Source organism: Podarcis vaucheri (genome assembly GCF_965113315.1).
Source record: "Podarcis vaucheri genome assembly, chromosome: 1".
Taxonomy (NCBI): domain Eukaryota; kingdom Metazoa; phylum Chordata; class Lepidosauria; order Squamata; family Lacertidae; genus Podarcis; species Podarcis vaucheri.
In genome coordinates this window covers 46,249,843-46,271,069 of record NC_138759.1, presented here as the reverse complement: position 1 = coordinate 46,271,069, position 21,227 = coordinate 46,249,843, and the positions used below count along the sequence as shown (strand labels likewise).

Genomic DNA, 21,227 nt, shown 5'->3' with positions numbered 1-21,227 from the left:
TTTTCAGTACACCTAAATAGGTGTACCCAGAACCTACATGACAAACTTTTATCAGCAAGTCAAAACAATATTTTGAACACAGACATTTTAAGATGGATACAGTCGTACCTTGGAAGTTGAATGGAATCCGTTCTGGAAGTCCATTTGACTTCCAAAACGTGTGGAAACCAAAGTGCGGCTTCTGATTAGCTGCAGGAAGCTCCTGCAGCCAATCGGAAACCGTGGAAGCCCCATCAGACGTTTGGCTTCCAAAAATAGTTCACAAACCAGAACAGTCACTTACGCATTTGCAGCATTCAGGAGCCAAAACATTCAAGAACTAAGTTGTTAGAAAACCAAGGTACGACTGTAATGCCTTGGCATATGTTGTGGCTATACCTGTTTCACTATGGTGTTGATACTGCTGTTTTATTTCAGTCTTCCTCAGCATAGCACTTTCTAGAAGTTTAGAATCAAAACTCCTATAATACCCCACCATTGGCTTTTATAGCTGAAACTAATAGGAGATATAGTTCAAAATCTTTGGAGGGCACCAAGTTGGGAAAATCTGATGGGGAAATTGATGATTATTTACATTCCATACTGCTTAAAATATTTAAAATATATCTAAGCGGCGTACAGAAACCTGAAGCAACAATACAACTAAAACAATACCATTCAAAGATACAGTTACATATAAAAATGTTACATTAATACAAAGCTACTAATATATATAAATCAATATCAGTTCATTTTGCTTCTGAGGCACTCTCCCATGCAGCCTCCCGGTTCTTACCCAAGGTCCAAACTCACCCAAGGTCCCAAATCTCAGCTCACCCACAAAACTATCCTAAGAGTTCCTAGAAGAAGTGGACATTACCCTAATCTCTCACTCTAGATTTGATTTTTATAGGCAAGCCCCTGTTAGATGCTACTTCCTCAGGCTGTCCACAGCTGTGCCCCATTCAGCTGCACTATCCACACCCACTTTCTGGTACAGAAGGTCCCCCTTCTACTCACGGTTCTTTCTTTTACACAACTATTCATTTTTTGCTGAATCATAGAATCTTAGAGTTGGAAGGGACCCCAAGGGTCATCTAATTGAACCTCCTGCAATGCAGGAATCTAAGCTAAAGCGTCCACAGCCGATGGCCATCCAACCTCTGCTTAAAAACCTCCAAGGAAGAAGAGTCCATCACCTCTCGTGGGAGTCTGTTCCATTGCTAAACAGCTCTTACTGTCAGAAAGTTTTTTCCGAATGTTTAGTCAGACTCTCCTTTCCTGCAACTTGAAGCCATTGGTTTGAGTCCTAGCCTCCATAGCAGGAGAAAACAAGCATGCTCCCTCTTCCATGTGTCAGCCCTTAAGATAAAATATGGCTGTCATATCTCCTCCCAGCCTCCTTTTTTCCAGGCTAAACATACCCAGCTCCTTCAAGAGCGCCTCATAAGTCTGTTTCCAGACCCTTGATCATCTTGGTTGCCCTCCTCTGCACACGTTCCAGCTTGTCAACATCCTTCCTAAATTGTGGTACCCAGAATTGGACACAGTATTCCAAGTGTGCTCTGACTAAGGCAGAATAGTGTACTACTAATTCCCTTGACCTCGACACCATATTTTTGTTGATGCAGCCTAGAATAGCATTAGCCTTTTTTTGCTGCTGCATCACACTGTTGTTAAGCTTGTGGTCCACCAAGACCCCTAGATCCTTTTCACATGTACAAGTCAGGTGTCCCCCACCCTATATTTGTGCATCTGGTTCTTCCTGCCTAAGTGCAGAATCTCACCTTTGTCCCTAATGAAATTCATTTTGTTAGCTTGCACCCAGTTCTCCAAATCTGTTGAGGTCATTTTGAATTCTGATTCTGTCTTCTGCGCCTCCCAGTTTGCTGAATATATTTCAACAGTCCCAAAGTTTGAAAGTCAGTAGCACAGATGTTGTAATGGTTGTTGTACGCAACCCCATGGAAGAAGATAACAGTGGTTACCCAGACTTCATTGCTGGTTGCGAAGGGCCCCTCAGGCTTCAGGACCCCAGAAATGTAGGTTCACCACTGCACATAACCCAGGCTTGACCCTGACCTAACCTCAGCCTTCCCCCGGGAGGCTAATAATGGATACACACCCAATGCCTAAGCTTATCTACATCAGTAATCAAAAAATTTGTGGTTAATTTTTAATCCCAGAAATTTGTTGGGTCTAGTTCATTCCACCCTTTATTCCTCGTGTCTTCACCCACGGAGATGGTGTGCACCTTCGCTCAAAGCTATTTCTTCACTCTCTGTCCTCTCCACCTCCTCCATCTTCTTAGATGCTGACTGCTGCTATGACACATGCATCACAGCCCAGATGGTAGTCAATATGTACTATGATTCACCCTGTGTCAGGGACTGGGCAGAGGAGGAATGGTGGAGACTGCCTCCCCAGCCTGACCTGTCAGGTGGTGGTGTGGTTGCTTGAGAGCAAACAGGCAAGACTCTGACCTGTCTTTTCCAGCTTTATTATTAGTGCAAGTTATTTACAGTGTGGAGCGTCGCAAGTTCATGTCTGGCTCAGTCGCTGGCAGAATCTGGGCATGGCCGGTTCTTGTACCTCCCCCAGCATAACAGCCATGTGACCCCCATCCTTCTCCTCCACTCTCTGTGCCGAAACCTACTGTGCAGAGTGGGCGCTGGCAAAGGGGTACTTCCCTCCCCTCCGCTTTGCTCAGGCTCAATGTTGAGGCTCTCCCTAGCATCTCCTGGTCCCTGCACCTCCTCCCTACTTGGAGGCAGGGCTTTCCTCCTCGCCAGAGGAGGAACTGCTTCGCAAGATCTTCGGAGGTTCCCTATAACACAACTGCCTTTCCACCTCTCGCCTCTGAGCTGATGGCAGTTCCCTGACATGACCCTTCCAGAGAAGAGGGAGACAGTTTAGACTTACAACAGGGGTCTGAGGGCCCTCACAGTTCAGAGGCAGAGAGGGAAAGTTGGGAAATAATGGGAGAGGAGGAGGAGAGGAAGCACCAGGGAGGTGACAGCTGATGGACAGTGTCTTTAGAAAGCATCCCAGACCCTACCTCCAAGAACCCAGCGAGCCTTGAAAGTAGGAGAACAAAGAGCTCAAAGACAAAGGGAACTTCTCAGCACCCGTAGTAGAGAACTTGAGCTTGATGAATGAGAAAGTTGAAGAGACGGGGGTGGGGTGGAGATTCACTCGAGACAACACCATTATTCCAAGAGGCTGCACTCTAAGCCTCTCTCTGTATATATTGAATAAAAAGCAGGTTGTAAGGACTTTTTCTTGTCTTATCCGTCCCTGGCAACCTGCTGTGGAAGTTGTTTCCTCTGCCACCTGACACCCTGGTTGTAGACCACCCTGAAATCTTATCTGATGAAAGTCAGCATAAAGATGTTTGAAATGAAGAAATTTGATGTGGAGTGCAGGTGAGACAAATGGCCCCTGGAGAAGATATTACACAATAATATTACACAATAATTGTGTTATAGGATGATGTTCAGGTTCTGAGATCTTTCCTGTTTTAAGTAGTTGTTACTCCAAGTAATTTGCCTTGACTTCAGTGTGGGAGGATTCCTCCAGTTGCAGCTGCAAGGGCTTGGTGGGACTCATGCAATATCTGATGTTTTCCTATGGTTGTTTTGCTGTTGTTCCTTTCCCTGAGTACAGGAGTCACATGGTGGCATGAAAAGTTTGGTCTCCTCCTTCCACCTTACTCACAGTTGACTGCCCTTCTTGAGTTTCTTTTCCAGAGTTGCGTGTAAATGCTTCTCCCCTCCGCTCTGAATATTGCACATCTTTGGAGATCTGTGACTAAGAATAAATCAGCTGGGTGATGCTCAGTAAACGGGAGAAGGCAAGAAAGGGAAATTGTTTTTAACACAGCTGCTGATTCCTGCCAACTATCTCTCAGGTAAGTGATTGTGAAATACATGTGAATTCACATACATACATATTGACTCCATACATGTGAATTCACACCCATATTCATGCTGGTTTGGCAGAAGTAAAATGAATAGAGGTGTGAATTCACTTCAGGCAAATAAAATTGGGTAGATTTGGACCTTGCCCATAGTGTAGTGGTGCGTCTCTGAAGCAGACAGATGCAAAATGACCCACTTATGAAGCTACAGATATTTGGAGCGACACAGACCCCTTGCAACAACCTCTGTAAAATGAACAGTGCTAGGCATAGAGGAGGGAGGGAAAGGGATGTGGTTTTGAGACTGATAGCTCCAGCTTCCAATGAGGAAATGACGTTCTCTCTTCAATCACCGTGCTTTGGGAAGTAACACTGAAGCATAGCTGTCAACTTTTCCCTTTTCTTGCAAGGAATCCTATTCGGAATAAGGGAATTTCCCTTTAAAAAGGGGAAACGTTGACAGCTATGCACTGAAGCAATGTATCTGAACTCTGTCCATTTCCCATTGTTCTTTGCCAGCTCACTCTCTTTTACGGCCAATGCCATGTGTACACAGATACAAGCACCTGGAGCCAGAATAGTACATGGTAATGTGTACACAGCCTTAGTTTCACTCACCACCACCCTATCCTCTTCTGGCCCTAGCAGTAGCTGCATTTAATGTCAAACTCCTTGTTGTTGTTGTTTGCAGGTGTGTGAGTAGCACTGCAATCTGTTTGACCCTATGATTGTGTTCTTTGTTGCGTGCATATATGTGCATATATGTGTGATTCTGTCACCCCCTCCCCAGTTTTATGGGACAGCTCCCCCTTTTAGGAGGGGCTGCTTTGCGGGCAGGATCTGGGTCCCCACAGCGACCCTGGAGTGGGTGGAGGTAAACCGCTCTCATTAGCAGGAACTCCGGCCACATCATATTCTGTCCGGCCAATCATGGCTTGCCTGGGGCGTGGCTACGCCCGTTTGAATATTGGTGTGGCCAGGGAAGCAACCTCCTTCTACTTCCAGCCGTGGGATCTCCCAGACCACCCACCCTCTTTTCTTGCGTGGTTTGACTATGGCCTTGCTACGACTTATGTTGGTTGCCTGGCTGTCGGGGCCAGGTAGGAATTTTTCCACTTGGCGTAATTGGCACTGGCCATTTGGTTTTCGCCTACCTAAGAGGAATTGTCACAACTTTATAAGGTTAGGCATTGGGTAAGCCTTATTATGGGAGGGGAGGTTGTTGCCTCCGCCTGCCCCTCCACGTTAAGGGTATCCCGTTAAAGGGATCCGGGGTGTGTGGTCCCTATCTGAAGCCTGGGTGTAGGCTAGGGTCATGGCACAACCCCAACGGTGACCGGGGGGGGGGGGCTCATTTGATGTACACCATAGGGCTCCCCCTTCCGGTTGTTGACCCTTAAAGAGATGGGCAGGAGTCAGGTTAGTCTTGCTTCACCCAATTGCCTAAGCCAAACCGCTCACATCTGTAACCAATAAAGTTGTGGCCTTATTTATCCCATTAACCCAATATACATGTGTTCATGTGTTTATTTCCGGGGCCTCGCCATGCATTGTGCGCAAGCACTACATTAGCATATCCTTTCAAATTTCAACAGACTGACAAGACTCATGCTGCCCCAGGCAAGGGTTGACTTTGTTTTTTTCAAATTTCAGTGGCGCCCTGTGTGAGGCCAAAATTGGTCCCCTTGCCTTCCGTTCTCCTCAGTTCACTCCACCACAATTGTGACACCCTGCAGCATCCTTTTGGCTTGGTACCCATTGCAGTGGAACCATTCACGCTGCCCTAAATCTACCTCTGCCCGAAGGCAGCTTCTTAGAGGACAAAGGCAAAATGTGAGATAAATCATTCTCTCTCAAATAAACTTTAAAGGGGCTTAGCGTAAGGTCACACACCTGTACCCATCGGTCTGAAATCTGACAAGTGTGGTGTAGTGGTTAAGAGCGGTAGTCTCATAATCTGGTGAACTGGGCACAAAGTATGTGTAAGGTTGTCTCATGTGAAGTGACCTGCTACCTGAAGCCCATTTTTTAGCAGGCACACTCCAATATTTTGTTTGCTAATGTCATTTTGAAAGCTGAAATTGCAAAAAAGAACAACAGGTGCTTTGAATTACCATGAATCTCTGTCTTGCTTTTTGAACTTCATATTTAATATTGTTTCAAAACGTTAAACAACAATTACACTGTCAACTCAAGATGCCATAATCATTCCCCTATAATTGTGGTGAAAAGCTACGACATCTGCAATGTACCGGATTAAAAAGTAAATAATCTTGGCTTCCTTTTTGCTGGTTGGGCATTCTTTCCCATTTTCCAGGCCTGCCAAATTTACATACCTGATGGAAGCGGTGGGCTGGGCTGGGGGTAGGGAAGAGAGTCTCAGGATGTAAGATTTTATTCAAATCATTTCCATACTTCTCTTGATCATAAATTATTATTTTTTAATGGTTAAAAGTATAAAAACATAAACATAAAATCGCAAAATGAGACATGCAAGTAAGTAAACAATAATTAGATGAATATTGCAAACAAAATACTTTCATGACTTAGTAGAAAGCTTTTGTCTGATTCCTAAAAGAAAGCAACCTTTTAGAGGAGCTGTGGTTTCAGGTTGAGTGACGGACCCTTCCCAGGTTCCCCATGTGCTGTATATTTTATCTCTTGGGAGTAGGCAGAGGGGTGGTGTTAACAAATAGCTAGGAAGGAAGGTGTTAAGCAGTCCCTTCTACCCCTCTTCTCACAAACTGAAGCCACCTGTAGCTGCATTACAAAATTGTTCATTCAATTTACACCCTGCCCTTCTTCCCAAGGGAGCCTAGGGTGGTGGGCACAACAATGATAAAATATTAAAAACACAGCCTAAAAACCACTTTAAAACACTCTCAGCCAGTAATCCCAGGGTTTTCAGGAACAGTGTATTTCAGTCATCAAATGTTTAGAAATCCCCACACTGGATTACGAAACTATGCGGAAAGACTTCACTTGGCCAACTTTATCCCACAATTTGCCATGGTGTGGTTGTTTCCTTGTTTTGTTTTAGAGCATAGGTGCCAACTCTGAGGGACTGAGACACTTCCCCCTCCCTGCTGGCAGCTCTTCCTCCTCCTCTTCCTCCTCCTCCTGCCTGTGGCCATGGGCTGCTTCCCCTGTCTTTCCCTTGTGTGTGTGTGAGGGGGGAGAGGACCGGGGCTCACCAGCCACTAGGGCCATGCTGCCACCATGTTTGGCTTTGACCCTGGCTCTTGGCAATGTCACATGACACTGTGCAACTTCGAACACATGGCATCAGGACCTTGTGTTGGGCTCCTGCAATCTTTTTGAGAAGTTGGTGCCTCCGTTTTAGAGACAGCAAGAGCTGCCCTGAGCTTGAGTGGGGCTGGGGGTGGGGTGTACAGCTTTAACACTGGGGCCTCTACTGCAGCCCCATTTGGAATCCACCTCCCAGTGCCTTAATGGAAGTGGAAGTTTCCAGTGGGCATATCAGGTGCACCAAAGATACGGCAACTCGGGCTTTCAGAGGATCTCCTGGGCTTTCCCAGTCACCAAGACCATGTTAAAAACTAGGCTGTGGGAGGTAGATCACCAGGAACTAATCTCAGCTGCGGGGGAAAAACATGCTCCCCCCTTTATTTTCGACTCTCTTGGGCACAGGAATTTAATCTTAATTATTTACAATTTTTGTTTAACCCGCAAGAAAGAAGGGCCTTTTCACTGGCTAAATCCTTCTAACCTCCTTTGGGGTAGGTTTGCGGGTTTGGCAGAAGGAGATAGGATCTGCCCGTGCGATGCCCACCTGGTGGAAACTCTAGCTCACATGGCCCTTAAACGTAAAATGTATGATGATCTCCGCCATCTATGTATTCCAGCATGGAAACCAGAGATGGAGGTTATGCGCCTCTTATTACAGGGGAGAGGCCAGGAGCTCACCAAGACAGTAGCTAAGTTCCACACTGGAGAGCCAGTGTGGTGTAGTGGTTAAGAGCGGTAGTCTCATAATCTGGGGAACCGGGTTTGCGTCTCCGCTCCGCCACATGCAGCTGCTGGGTGACCTTGGGCCAGTCACACTTCTTTGAAGTCTCTCAGCCCCACTCACCTCACAGAGTGTTTGTTGTGGGGGAGGAAGGGGAAGGAGAATGTTAGCTGATTTGAGACTCCTTCGGGTAGTGATAAAGCGGGGTATCAAATCCAAACTCCTCCTCCTCCTCCTCCTCCTCTTCTTTTTCTATTTGATTTTTTTGTCACCGAAGTATGCTACAGGATCCTGCCCTTGCTGGAAACCCACAGAGATGAGGCGGATTGCTCACCTCTTCTGCCCTTTGGAGGGTGACTGTGCTGTTGGGGTGGCGACGAGATGACACTGGCCTATCTATTCTGAATGTATTCTGAATGTTCTTATGGGATGCCAATAAAGGTCACTTGACTTGACATATCAGGTGCAGCAGGGAAGGTGATTCCAACTAGATCGTGGTGTGTGCCCCCACCCCCTCCATGCCGCAGACCTGATCTAGCTCTCTTCCGCAGTTCCAGGTGTTCGTTAAACAAAAAACAGCCAGCAACACTGAAGTATGTGATGAAACTTGTATCCAATCTGGTCGTCATTTGCTCATTCCTGTAGCCTCACGTTACTGAAATGTGAAAAGGGGCGAGGCTCTGAGAGTCATAATTAAACACACTGAGTACTTGCTAGTTTGAAATATTCTTATAAGAGGTAACGCTGCCAGGTGCTAACATCCAATTGTCGATTTGTGCCCCAGACCACATGCAACTGAAATGATGTTGGCATCCTTTTCTAATGCAAAGGAGGTAAGAAAACATGTCTAAACTTTAAACATTAATGTTGTGTTCCACTTATTTAGTTATTTAAAAATCTAGTTACAGTGGTACCTCTGGTTAAGAACTTAATTCGTTCCGGAGCTAAGTTCTTAACCTGAAACTGTTCTTAACCTGAGGTACCACTTTAGCCAATGGGGCTTCTCACTGCCACCGTGCAATTTCTGTTCTCATCCTGAAGCAAAGTCCTTTACCTGAGGTACTATTTCTGGGTTAGTGGAGTCTGTAACCTGAAGCATATGTAACCTGAGGTACCACTGTATTTAGACAAAAATATGTATGTATTGTTTTCCATTTCAGGGCTGACTGAAAGTGCAGGAGAGACTAGTTTATGTGTTTATGACTGAAAGTGTAGGAGAGACTAGTTTCTGATTTTTTAATATAATGGAATATACTTGTGCTCTGTTTCTGTTTATTTCTTTTGTAATTTACTCCCCTTTACTGAGGACTTTAATATTCTGGGCTGGTAATTACTATTGGAATGAGATAATAAAGTATTATTATTTCTGCATGCCTGCAATGGTAATAATAAAACTTTATAAGTAATCTGTCGAACTCTAGAAGGAAATAAAGTCATAGAGTGCATCCTTCAAGCTTTGTTTTCTTTGATAAGCAATGCCTTAATACTCTGTCTGGAATTCTTTACTTACTGACTTACTGACTTACTTGAACTGAGTGTGGCTCACTTTGGATGGGACGTGTATAGAATTCTGCTGCTCATGTAGCTTGTCAGAATAAGGGTGATTAAATTGTGATACTTTCAATGTATGTTTTGTAGGTAATGTTTACTGATTAGAAGAGGAGACAGCAGGAGGTGGTTGCTATTCAGGATTAATTTAAGGGGCCATAATCTTGTCTATGGGTTCTGAAAAATATAGCCAACACTTTTTACCTATACTCTGTCATGACTGCATTATAGATTTTGTGGAAATCCTTGACTGTGATTTCTTTATAATATGATTTCGCCATCTTCTTTTAACCATAAGCATTAAGATAAATTGCCAGAGTCTTGGTGCAATTTTCTACAAAATTTCAGTTTTGGTACATAGCTATTCCATTCCGTTTTGAGGAGGAGGGATGGGTAAGGGAATATGGGCAATGCCAGGGCTTTTTTTCCAGCTGGAACTCACCTGAACTCAGTTCTGGCACCTCTCAGGTGGATGTCATTGCCATTATAAGAGAACAAGGGAGGCATTTATGGTGAGTTCTGGCACCTCTTTTTCTAGAAAAATAGCACTGGGCAACTTTCTTTACAAAAACTAAAAACAGCAATTTAGAATACTCTTAAGAAGCCCGTAGCAGCTTGCAAATATAATCAAGGAGTGAGTTGGCTGATTTGTATATTTATTTTGCATTGATATCATGCTGCTGTTGTTGAATGGTCACTTTAAAATGTGAAGGTTCATTATTGCTTCACAAGTTGTGTATGTCTTTAAGGGCCAGGGCCAAGGCAAATAACGAGACCCAGTGAAACATATGCTGTGAAACATAGCAGGGGCTGCTAGGTTGTGTTAATTAAGCTGTGTCAGCATTTGGGCATAATATATAAGGAGCAGCACCTAGCTCCCTCATTACCCTGGGGGATGGGTTGGTGGTTGGGTCTGGTTTGTTGTTGATGTATTTAGTGTATAAGGAGTTTTTGGTTTTGTTATTAAAACCTTGTTTAAGTTATTTTTGAGTCCCTTTTAAACGCATGGTCTCCTCAGCAAGCTCTCTGCAGCGCTACTAAACTGCAAATAGCCAACAGCTGTACCATATCAGGAGGGCTTGGCTGGATTTTTTGCTTCATTCATCAGGGTGTGAAGTCTGCTGCCAGGAGAAGAGCACACAGCATCATTGACACCCAAAACGAGTTATTTTATAGAGCATTACAATCCCTGCTAAAACTGCTTGCTAAGATTTATGGCTGTGTGAGAATTGCTTAGTCAGACATTCTTGCTCTGCTCACAAGCTTTTATCTCTTATATCAGACATGTTCAACTGGCCGACCATGATTCCGGGATCCTGGTTGATTGTGGGATTTAAAAAACGGGGGCCTGAATGTCTCCATCCCAGCCCCCCTGCTGTGTTCCTCCGCATCAAGTGGGTGGTCCTTTGGCGTTAGCTGATGGTGATAGGTGATAGGATGATTGGCTTTGGCTCTGTGTGCATTTGTTGTTGTTTATGCCATTCCCCCCCTAAAAAAAGCTCAACAACCCTGGTCAGTCCTCCCCTTGCACCCACCCACTCCACCCCACCCACGCTCCTCCTCCCTCCAATGATAATGGGTAGATCACTGCCAGTTTTGTTATACTGGGAGTAGATCACAGTCTCTGGGGAGTTGGGCGTGCTGCTTCATTGCTCCACATGAGTAGAGGTAGTTGCAGCAAACCATAACTTCCCATTATGTCAAAACCAGGAAACTATGGATAGGATTCCAAGCAAACTAAAATTTCCATATTAAGCAAAAGGATATGATGATTTCATACCGTGGCTTGTTTTGAAGGTGTCTTAATACTAGTTGTTTACAGAAGCTTCCAGGCTTGTTTGTTACTTGTGTGACGGGATTGGTGAAGTAGTTGTGTGTGCGCGCACACATACACGAACAACTTATTAGGCTGCATTTGGACAATCAACTTCTTTTCAGTCAAAGGTTTACGTAAGTCAAATTGACTTGACATTTAATTACACAGCACTACCTGGGAAATCAAACGTTTGTATTATTATTCAGTCCCCGTTCCCCCCCCCCCCCACTCATTGGTTACCGGTCCAATTTTAAGTAACAAAGTGCTTACCTCTCTATCAGAACTAGGGCTGATCAAATTAGTCCCACAAAATTGTCACTCCGTTAGTATGTGGTACATTTGAAGGGGGAGTTTTTGTTAATTTGTAGGATCAAGTGTGTGGAATTTTTTGAATAACATAATGTAGCATTCTTTCAAGGGCATGCAGAGAGGGTAAGGATGGTAGCCAAACACTAGTGGCCACTGAAAATACCGTATTTTTCGCTCTATAACACGCAGATTTTTTCTCCTGAAAAGGAAGGGGAAATGGCTGTGCGTGTTATGGAGCGAATGTGTGGTCCCTGGAGCCGAAAAATCAGACAAAAATCAAATCGGGCTTCACAATTGCTGAACGGAACAAAGAGCAGGGAAAGCCCCTCCCCTCCAGGCAAGAAGAGGAAGTGGCAGCTTTCCTGCATTCTGCTTCAGGGTCTTACTGCCCTCCCGCTCTGTTTCGTTGCTGTGTTTGCTGAAACGGAACAAAGAGCAGGGAAAGCCCCTCCCCTCCAGGCAAGAAGAGAGGAAAGCAGAGCGTCCCTCTAATTCCTCTCCATGCTCCGGAGGGAACAATGTTTGTGAAGGGAGAGAGATTACAGGTTCAGTTTAAAATTCTGATTTGACTTGCTTTTTGTTTTTGGGGACACACAGCATTCAAATATGCTTTCTTCCATTTAAAAGGATGAAATCCTTAAACAGTGTTTTGCCTGTAAATTCATGCGATCTGGAAGATTACAGTGTTGTGTACCTCTTAAGGGATGGCAAAGCTTAGGTTTCGCTGCTAAATAGTTCTTAATGCAGTTAAAATGCTTTCTTCTGTCAAGGCAATTAAAAAAAATAAATATCAGGCAGCCGGAAAACATGCAGATGGGAGGGAGGGAGAGAGAGAGAGAGCGCTGGCTGGCTTGTGTGGGTGGGTGGGGGGGAACTTTTGCCTTCCTTTCCTAACGTTATAGCCCTCTCCTGCATTCTTAGCCTTCTGTGTTTTTCCTTCCCTCCCCACTTAAAATGTGGTTACAAAGCATGGATCCACATGGATCCTCAGGATCTTTGCATTGGGTCACCCCAAATTCACCATCAGAGCACACAGCATGTCCATGGCTACAGCCTGCTCCCCCCCCCAAATCACGCACCCACTGTTGCCTGGGGCTGCAATGGTGCAAAAACGTGGTTACAAAGCATGGATCCACATGGATCCTCAGGATCTTTGCATTGGGTCAGCCAAAATTCACCATCAGAGCACATAGCATGTCCATGGCTACAGCCTGCCCCCCAAAAATCACGCACCCACTGTTGCCTGGGGCTGCAATGGTGCAAAAAAGTGGTACAAAGCATGGATCCACAGGGATTCTCAGGATTTTTGCATTGGGTCACCCCAAATTCACCATCAGATCACATGTCTGTGGCCACAGCATGAGGCACAAAAATGATACGTCCACTGTTTCATTCAGAATATTTTTTCCCTTGTTTTCCTCCTCTAAAAACGATGTGCGTGTTATGGTCAGGTGCGTGTTATAGAGCGAAAAATACGGTAGTAACTGGGAATCACCCTGTTTTTTGAATGCTGTCTTCAGGCACCCACACCTGGCACCAACCTTCCCTATCATCTTGGCGCCAGTTAAACAATTTTTATTACTCAAAGTACTGGGACAGCTTCCAAGAAAGTTGCTACAGTTAGTCCAAGTGTAGGTGCGTTTTGTTTTGTTTGTTTAGTTTTATTTTTTTGTTTTGTTTTACATTTGTCGTTATGATATTATGTTCATATAATTGTAGAGTTGGAAGGGACCTTAACGACCATCTAGTCTAACCCCCTGCAATGCAGGAATATACAGCTGCCCCGTACAGGGATTGAACCTGCAATGCTGGTGTTATCAACATTATGCTCGAAGCCTATTCCGAACTTAAAATTGGTAAGTGTAATGCTGGTGGTCAACAGAAGAAGAAGAAGAAGAAGAAGAAGAGTAGTAGTAGTAGTAGTAGTAGTAGTAGTAGTAGTTTGGATTTGATATCCTGCTTTATCACTACCCGAAGGAGTCTCAAAGCGGCTAACATTCTCCTTTCCCTTCCTCCCCTACAATAAACACTCTGTGAGGTGAATGGGGCTGAGAGACTTCAAAGTAGTGTGCCTGGCCCAAGGTCACCCAGCAGCTGCATGTGGAGGAGCGGAGACACAAACCTGGTTCACCAGATTACGAGTCTACCGCTCTTAACCACTCAAGGCAAATCTTTAAAAATGTTGTATAAACACCGACAACTGGGAAACACTGGCCTGTGAGCCCTCTGATTGGAGAACAGCCTTTAGCAAAGGTGTCATGGGTTCTGAAGACACTCGAACTCAGGACGAAAGGGATAAATGCACTAAGAGGAAGGCAAACTTGGCAAACCCTCACCATGATCAATTCCCGCTCAGAAACCTATGTCCTGTAGAAGGACATGTGGATCCAGAATTGGCCTCCACAATCACTTATGGAAGACAATCTTACTTGGGTTGCTGAACAACTTGGTGGGTTTCTGGATGAAGCATCGGCTCTGGATCCATTCCAGTCCGGCTTCTGCACTGGTCATGGGACCAAGACGGCTCTGGTCGCCCTAACAGATGATCTCTGCAGGCAGCTGGATAAAGGCGGGTTGGGGCCACTTATATCTATTAGACTTGTTAGCAGCCTTCAACATGGTCGATCACAAACTTCTGGACCACCACCTCGACAACGTGGGGATTCAGGGCACAGTCCTTCAATGGCTGCGCTCGTTTCTCTCTGGTCGGGGACAGAGGGTGGCGCTTGGGGGGGAACTGTCGCCACGCCACTCCCTTGGTGTGTGAAGTGCCTCAGGGTGCGATACTCTCCCTGATGCTTTTCAACATTTGTATGCGCCCCCTCGCCCAGCTTGTCTGGAGTTTTGGTTTGGGCTGCCATCAGTATGCTAATGAAACCCGGCTCTATCTATTGATGGACGGCCATCCTGACTTGGCCCCAGACACACTGATCAGATGTTTGGAAGCTGTGGCTGGATGGTTACATGGGAGCCGGTTGAAGCTAAATCCTTTGAAGACAGAGGTCCTTTGGCTGGATCAGGACGATATGGGATGGGGGGGGCAACTCCCATCTCTTGCGGGGGCGCAATTTGTGCCAGCACCGTCCGTTAAGAGTTTGGGTGTAATCTTCGACACCTCCCTTTCTATGGAGTTGCAGATTGCAGCTATAACACAGGTGGCATTTTTTTCATCTCTACCAAGCTAAGCAGTTGGCTCCTTACTGCTCTTGCCCTGACCTAGTCACTGTGATCCATGTGACGGTCACCTCCAGGCTTAATTATTGTAACTCACTCTACGTGGGGCTGCCCTTGAGACTGACCCAGAAACATTCTGGGTGCAGAATGCAGAATGCCACAGCAAGACTCCTTACGGGGTCCTCGCTGTGGGATCACATTCACCCGGTGCTATATCAGCTGCACTGGCTCCCGGTGGAGTACAGGATCAGGTTTAAGGTGCTGGTTTTAACCTTTAAAGCCCTATACAGCCTAAGACCCTCATACCTATGGGACCACCTCTCCTGGTATGTCCCACGGAGAACCTTATGGTCTTCAAATAAAAACATCTTGGAGATCCCAGGCCACAGGGAGGTTAGGCTGGCCTCAACCAGAGCCAGGGCTTTTTCGGCCGTGGCCCTGATCAGGTGGAATGCTCTGTCACAAGAGACTAGGGCCCTGCGGGACTTGACATCTTTCCGCCAGGCCTGCAAGACAGAGCTGTTCCACTAGGCCTTGGCCAAGGTACAGTCTGACCCCCTCTCTCCATCTGTAATCCTCATAGAACTCTAGCCCAATGGTTGCCATTAATTTGATTCTGAATTGATTTTAGAATGTATTTCAATTAATTGACTGTGATTTTATGTAAACTGTGCTATTTTTACTGTTGTTAGCTGCTCTGAGCCCGGCTTGGCTGGGGAGGGCAGGAGATAAATAAAATAAATTATTATTATTATTATTATTATTAATAATAATAATAATAATAATTATTATTATTATTATTATTATTGGCTATGAGTGATTGAAGAAGAAGAAGAAGAAGATGCTCAAACCAACTGAGCTATCCTGTAACTTCAACTGTAGTTTTTTCTTTATTGCTTTATTGTATTGGAAATTGATTTGAGGGTCCCCCCCCATTGTCACTATTTTCAGGGATTCAGTCACATACCAGCATATTCAGGTTGCACAATTAATGTGGATTTGAATTTCCTGCACAACAAACCCGCTTCTCCAAAAGACTGGGCATTTTGCAACCAGGAAAGTAATGAAAAAATACCCTGGAAAGTGTGGGGTAGCACTTGCTTAATGCAACGTCATCTAATCGCTCTGCAAACAAATTCTCAACAAACAGTCTGTGTCATCTGGAAGTAACCTGATAAAGAATACAGTTATATAAAATTCAAATAAATCAAATTGTTAGTCTGCTGCCCTCATAGGGAGTGAAAAACTTCTCTCCACCCCCCCCAGTTAATAATAGACAAAAAGAGTACCTGCAGCTGCCTTCTGCCACAGCAAACATCTTTCCCACAACAATTGAAACTATTCAAAAATGCCCACCCCCGAAAGTTCAACAACTTTCATTAACAGTTAGTCAAACAACACTGTGGGTACTTGTTTCCATAAGTGATTCCCACCTCCCCACCCCTGATGCTCTAGGAGTATGAAGGAGTCACAGCAAGAAAAAGGAATGGAACCAGAAAAATGATCACCTGTCTGTGGGGAAATAAAATGCTGTATACGTTTATTAGAAATCAAAAGAAGGACAAAGTGTAAGAAATGAGTCCTGAGCAAGTAATTCTGCCACTGCAAGGGGTGGTGACGGAAGGTCACAAAAAGTGAAGAAGGATCTCTCAAAAAGCCAGTGAACTGGAAAACTTTGAACCCCCAACCTAAAGGTGTTGGAAAAGCCTCGTCATCTCTGAGGAGTAGTGGAAAGGCAGGAAGACTGGCAGGGCAGCTGCAAGTAATTCATGTGGAAGAGAGGAAGACGCCTCTCAAAGACGCCCCCTCATTGCCCTCCAAAGCACTGGTGGGGGCGAAAAGCAAGCAGAGCTTCAGGGAGAGTCTGGATATGTCAAAGACTGTCAGGAATGAGCCAGCTCTAAGTGAAGGCTTGCAGCCAACTGCAAAAAGCAGCCAGGAACAGGGAGAGTTAGATGTGAGACAGGAACATCTTCAGCTCTTCTTGACTTTGATGAGCAAGCTGACAAGGCAGTAATGGAGTGCAGGCTAGAGCACAGCGGAAGCTCGCTAGAAGCACAAAAAGGTGCAAAGAGTCTCAGAGTCAGCCTCTTAGACCAGGAAGAAGGTGGAGCTGACCCACTAAGTCCTAAGGGTCAGCATATGGGAGGGTTGTTAGACAGGAAGCAAAACAAGAGACGTAAGAGTCATAAGTTCAATATCTTCTGTAGATCCCAGAAGGAGTCTTTAGAAGGGTCATCTTGAGTAATGATGTCAGAGGCTTCGTTCGAGCTGTCTGGAGTTATCTGTTGGTTTTTGCAATAAATCCTCCTTTTAATGACCTACGCTTATCAAGCTGGGAACCTGGACTCCTGACAAAGACAGACAGACGCTAACAACAGCCCCAGTGACAATTCCAGTCAAAACAGTAATGGGTGTGGAAATGGCTGCTGTTTGCATATTCCCTCACTGTCAGGACCAGATTGACTTCCTGCAAAGTGGCAGTTGTTGACACTTAATTTCAAAGCTGCAAATATCTATCACAAATTAACATAACTTGCACAATGGTAGCATTGTTTATATAAAGACCTGCCATGGGGAAAAAACAACCCTGGATCAAATTGTGTTTTTGCTATGTGGAATGGAAGAACACTGAAAAAGAAGAAAGACGCTTCTCTACTATACATCAGAATGAAATCAACAACTTTTTACATTCCTAGTATTACCTTGGTTCAGAAAGAACCCCTGCTGCCACAATTTCTACTGTGGGTTCATGGCACAATAACTACCGTACATTACTCTTCAAAGTAAGCCCCATTGAATTCCATGGAGATTGCTCCCTGAGAAGTATATACAGGATTTCAGCCTGAATTAGTTAGCCTTCAACACAGGGCTCCCATAAAATTCCAAGATCTATTACAAAACACTATTCCCCTCCCCCTGGGACGTGGATGGCGCTGTGGGTAAAACCTCAGTGCCTAGGACTTGCTGATCATAAGGTCGGCGGTTCGAATCCCGGCGGCGGGGTGAGCTCCCGTCATTCGGTCCCAGCTCCTGCCCACCTAGCAGTTCTAAAGCACCCCTAAGTGCAAGTAGATAAATAGGTACCGCTGTATAGCGGGAAGGTAAATGGCGTTTCCGTGTGCTGCGTTGGTGGTGGCTCACCAGTGCAGCTTTGTCACGCTGGCCACGTGACCCGGAAGTGTCTTCGGACGGCGCCGGCTCCCGGCCTCTTAAGTGAGATGAGCGCACAACCCTAGAGTCGTTCACGACTGGCCCGTACGGGCAGGGGTACCTTTACCTGGCTAACACCCCAGAGGACAGGATCACACTTCAAAACGACCTTGACAAATTAGAGAACTGGGCAAAAACAAACAAGATGAATTTTAACAGGGAGAAATGTAAAGTATTGCACTTGGGCAAAAAAAATGAGAGGCACAAAAACAAGATGGGGGACACCTGGCTTGAGAGCAGTACATGTGAAAAGGATCTAGGAGTCTTGGTTGACCACAAACTTGACATGAGCCAACAGTGTGACGCGGCAGCTAAAAAAGCCAATGCAATTCTGGGATGCATCAATAGGAGTATAGCATCTAGATCAAGGGAAGTAATAGTGCCACTGTATTCTGCTCTGGTCAGACCTCACCTGGAGTACTGTGTCCAGTTCTGGGCACCACAATTCAAGAAGGACACTGACAAACTGGAACGTGTCCAGAGGAGGGCAACCAAAATGGTCAAAGGCCTGGAAACGATGCCTTATGAGGAACGGCTAAGGGAGCTGGGCATGTTTAGCCTGGAGAAGAGGAGGTTAAGGGGTGATATGATAGCCATGTTCAAATATATAAAAGGATGTCACATAGAGGAGGGAGAAAGGTTGTTTTCTGCTGCTCCGGAGAAGCGGACACGGAGCAATGGATCCAAACTAAACATTAGGAAGAACTTCCTGACAGTAAGAGCTGTTCGACAGTGGAATTTGCTGCCAAGGAGTGTGGTGGAGTCTCCTTCTTTGGAGGTCTTTAAGCAGAGGCTTGACAACCATATGTCAGGAGTGCTCTGATGGTGTTTCCTGCTTGGTCGGGGGTTTGACTCGATGGCCCTTGTGGTCTCTTCCAACTCTATGATTCTATGATTCTATGATTCTACCTTTTTATTCTCCTGCCCCAGCGTATTAACTTCTATGTCTTTACCAGAATTTGGAATAATGTGGTAGGATATTACATGGACTTGGCTGGGATACCAGGGTTAAAGGCACCATGAAACTAATCGCTGTATCTCAGCCTAACCAACAGGTTTGTTGAGTGGATAACATGGGGACTCATGAATTCCACCTTGAGCTCCTTGGAGAAATGGTAGAATGGATATAAACATAATACTGATAGATAAGGAATAATCAAAACAAAAAAGCCCCTCTCCAGCTTGCCCACCCCTTCTTTGAAATGGGGGAGGTAGGGAGATGTGCAGGTTTTTAAACATGAAAAAGAAACCCTAAATATCAAAGAAAAAAACTCTGAAACACAACCAGGTCATCAAGCTTATAACCACTGGATTTTACATGTTGATCCTTGGCAAATCCAATGTGTGGCTGTCTGCTGGGGCAGCCAGGGTGCAATTCATGCTCCCATACTATTTACAGGCTCTGCACACCTTCTTTTAGTAAAAGCATTTCAAATTCTCCAAAGTGTTTTGCAGTCTTTTTATCCTTGCAACAACTCCATCAGGTATATGATCGTGGATTTTAGAAAAGCAACCAAGAGAACAGTACTGGCAGTTTAAAGACTAACAATTTTATTATGGCGTAAGCTGCAGAGCAGCTAAAGTACACATCATCAGATGCTGATCATCATTCTTGGTAATCCATGAAAGCTGAAGTAATACCATACCCCTCAACTGTCCCTATTTAATAGGGACATTCAGTTTTGGCACGGCCGCACTATCGCGTCATGTATGCATGTCCCAGTTCTCCTCTGGGACATGTTGCAGGGTGTGAAATACTCCAACAAAAGCTCTTAGACCGATTTGTCTGCAATCTGGAGAGGCTTTTGCGCCTGCACATTTATTCTCCTTCTACCTAAAGAGGAAAATGTTACAGCTGTTTCAATATTCTCCATAAAAGCGATTCAGGAGCCTTTATGTACAGAGCAGCTTGGGAGCCAGACTGAAGAAGATAGAGTATGGAGTGACTCAAAGAAGATAAAAGAAGTTCTCATAAAGTCCTGAAGCAGGGCAAAGTTGGTTGGCTGTTCACACCCTACAATATGCTGTGCATCCAGCTCAATTAAATGAATATAGGGGAAGGAAACTGTACAGCGTCCTATATTTATTATTAAAACTATTTATGTGGAGCAGCCCTGAAGATGATTTTGACAGTGTTGGCATTTAGCCAGAAGACACAGGTTAGAATTATTTCACCAACACTCCCACGCCCCAAAGAGAAAAAAGAAATTCAATATATTTGCTGTTATCTTCCATAATTCTTGTTTTAATTGCAGGGGAGGCAAATGTCAATAAACCCTCCCCGCCACAGACCAAAAAACTGTCCACACCCCCATCAAACGAGAGATGACCCAGTTGCTAGGGAGGACAGGTAAAGGCATGTGAAAAGGAGGAATCACTTTGCAGAGGGAATACTATTTTCTCTGCCACTCTTCTTCCAAAGGCCTTTCTGTGGCCTTGCACCACCTCTCTCTCTCTCCTGTAGCTTCCCCAGAGGAGGAAGGCAGTCTCAATTTACAGCAGGGCTTTGAGGAAGATAACAGCTCAGAGACAGGCGAGCAGCAGAGTTATGCGGTCTTAGGAGAAGGGGAAGAGCAGGCAGAGCATGTTTCTGGATAGCATAACCAACCCCCTTCTCCCAAAATGTGGCATTCGTTACGGGTGCAAGAACAAAGAGCACAGAGATAATTGTCCATGGACAGACGCCATAGAAGCAGGGGGGAAAGGGGGAGGAGCTCAGTGCGAGCAACTTCATTATGGAGGAATGGCCAGAATTCTTTTTTTTAAAACAATATTTATTGAAAAAAGGATTTTTAAAATCACAAAGAAAACAAAAAGACAAAATTACAGAAAAAAGACAAAAACAGAAATAAAAAAGAAAAAATAAAACCATCCTTTTCAAATTCTCCACTTTCATTACCTTCTTTCCATGACCACCTCCTCCTCCCATCTCTTGTATCTTGATTGATAAATTGTCACATCTTATCTTATATTAAACCTTAAAACTTAAAATTTAAATCTTATTTATACCAACTTCTCATAACCATTACCTTTTTACCTAATTCTTTAAACATTCTTACAAGAGCCTAGTAATTTCGTTTCAACATTTTTGCAACTTTCATAAAACCATTTCTGACGATAAAAAAAAAGAATAAAAACAATCCAATCTTCTTCCAGCGTCCCCTCCCCCCGGTCCCGGGATTGTCAGTCTTTTTGTCCCAATTAGTCTGGCCCATTTAACCTGGTGCTCTTATATCCAAGGCCATCAAATCTCTTCCATGTCCCTTCCGCAGTTCTTCTTCATATTTTCCTTTCACTCG

General features: G+C 44.8%; 1 protein-coding gene across 3 annotated transcripts in view; it reads left to right on the top strand.

The window, feature by feature from the left end:
• The first annotated feature begins 3,809 nt into the window (after positions 1-3,809).
• Positions 3,810-21,227, top strand: part of LOC309541686 (cytosolic phospholipase A2 epsilon-like) — a 77,174-nt gene continuing 59,756 nt past the window's right edge. The window contains exon 1 of one of the 3 annotated variants that reach the window (XM_082239837.1): positions 3,810-3,889. Coding sequence is in view for 1 of the 3 variants with exons in the window: in XM_082239836.1 (XP_082095962.1) it covers positions 8,669-8,701 (33 nt within the window). In the remaining 2 variants the exon portion in view is untranslated. Of the gene's footprint in view, positions 3,890-8,577; positions 8,702-21,227 lie in introns of those variants that run through there. The other 2 variants (XM_082239836.1, XM_082239838.1) reach the window with 2 other exon arrangements.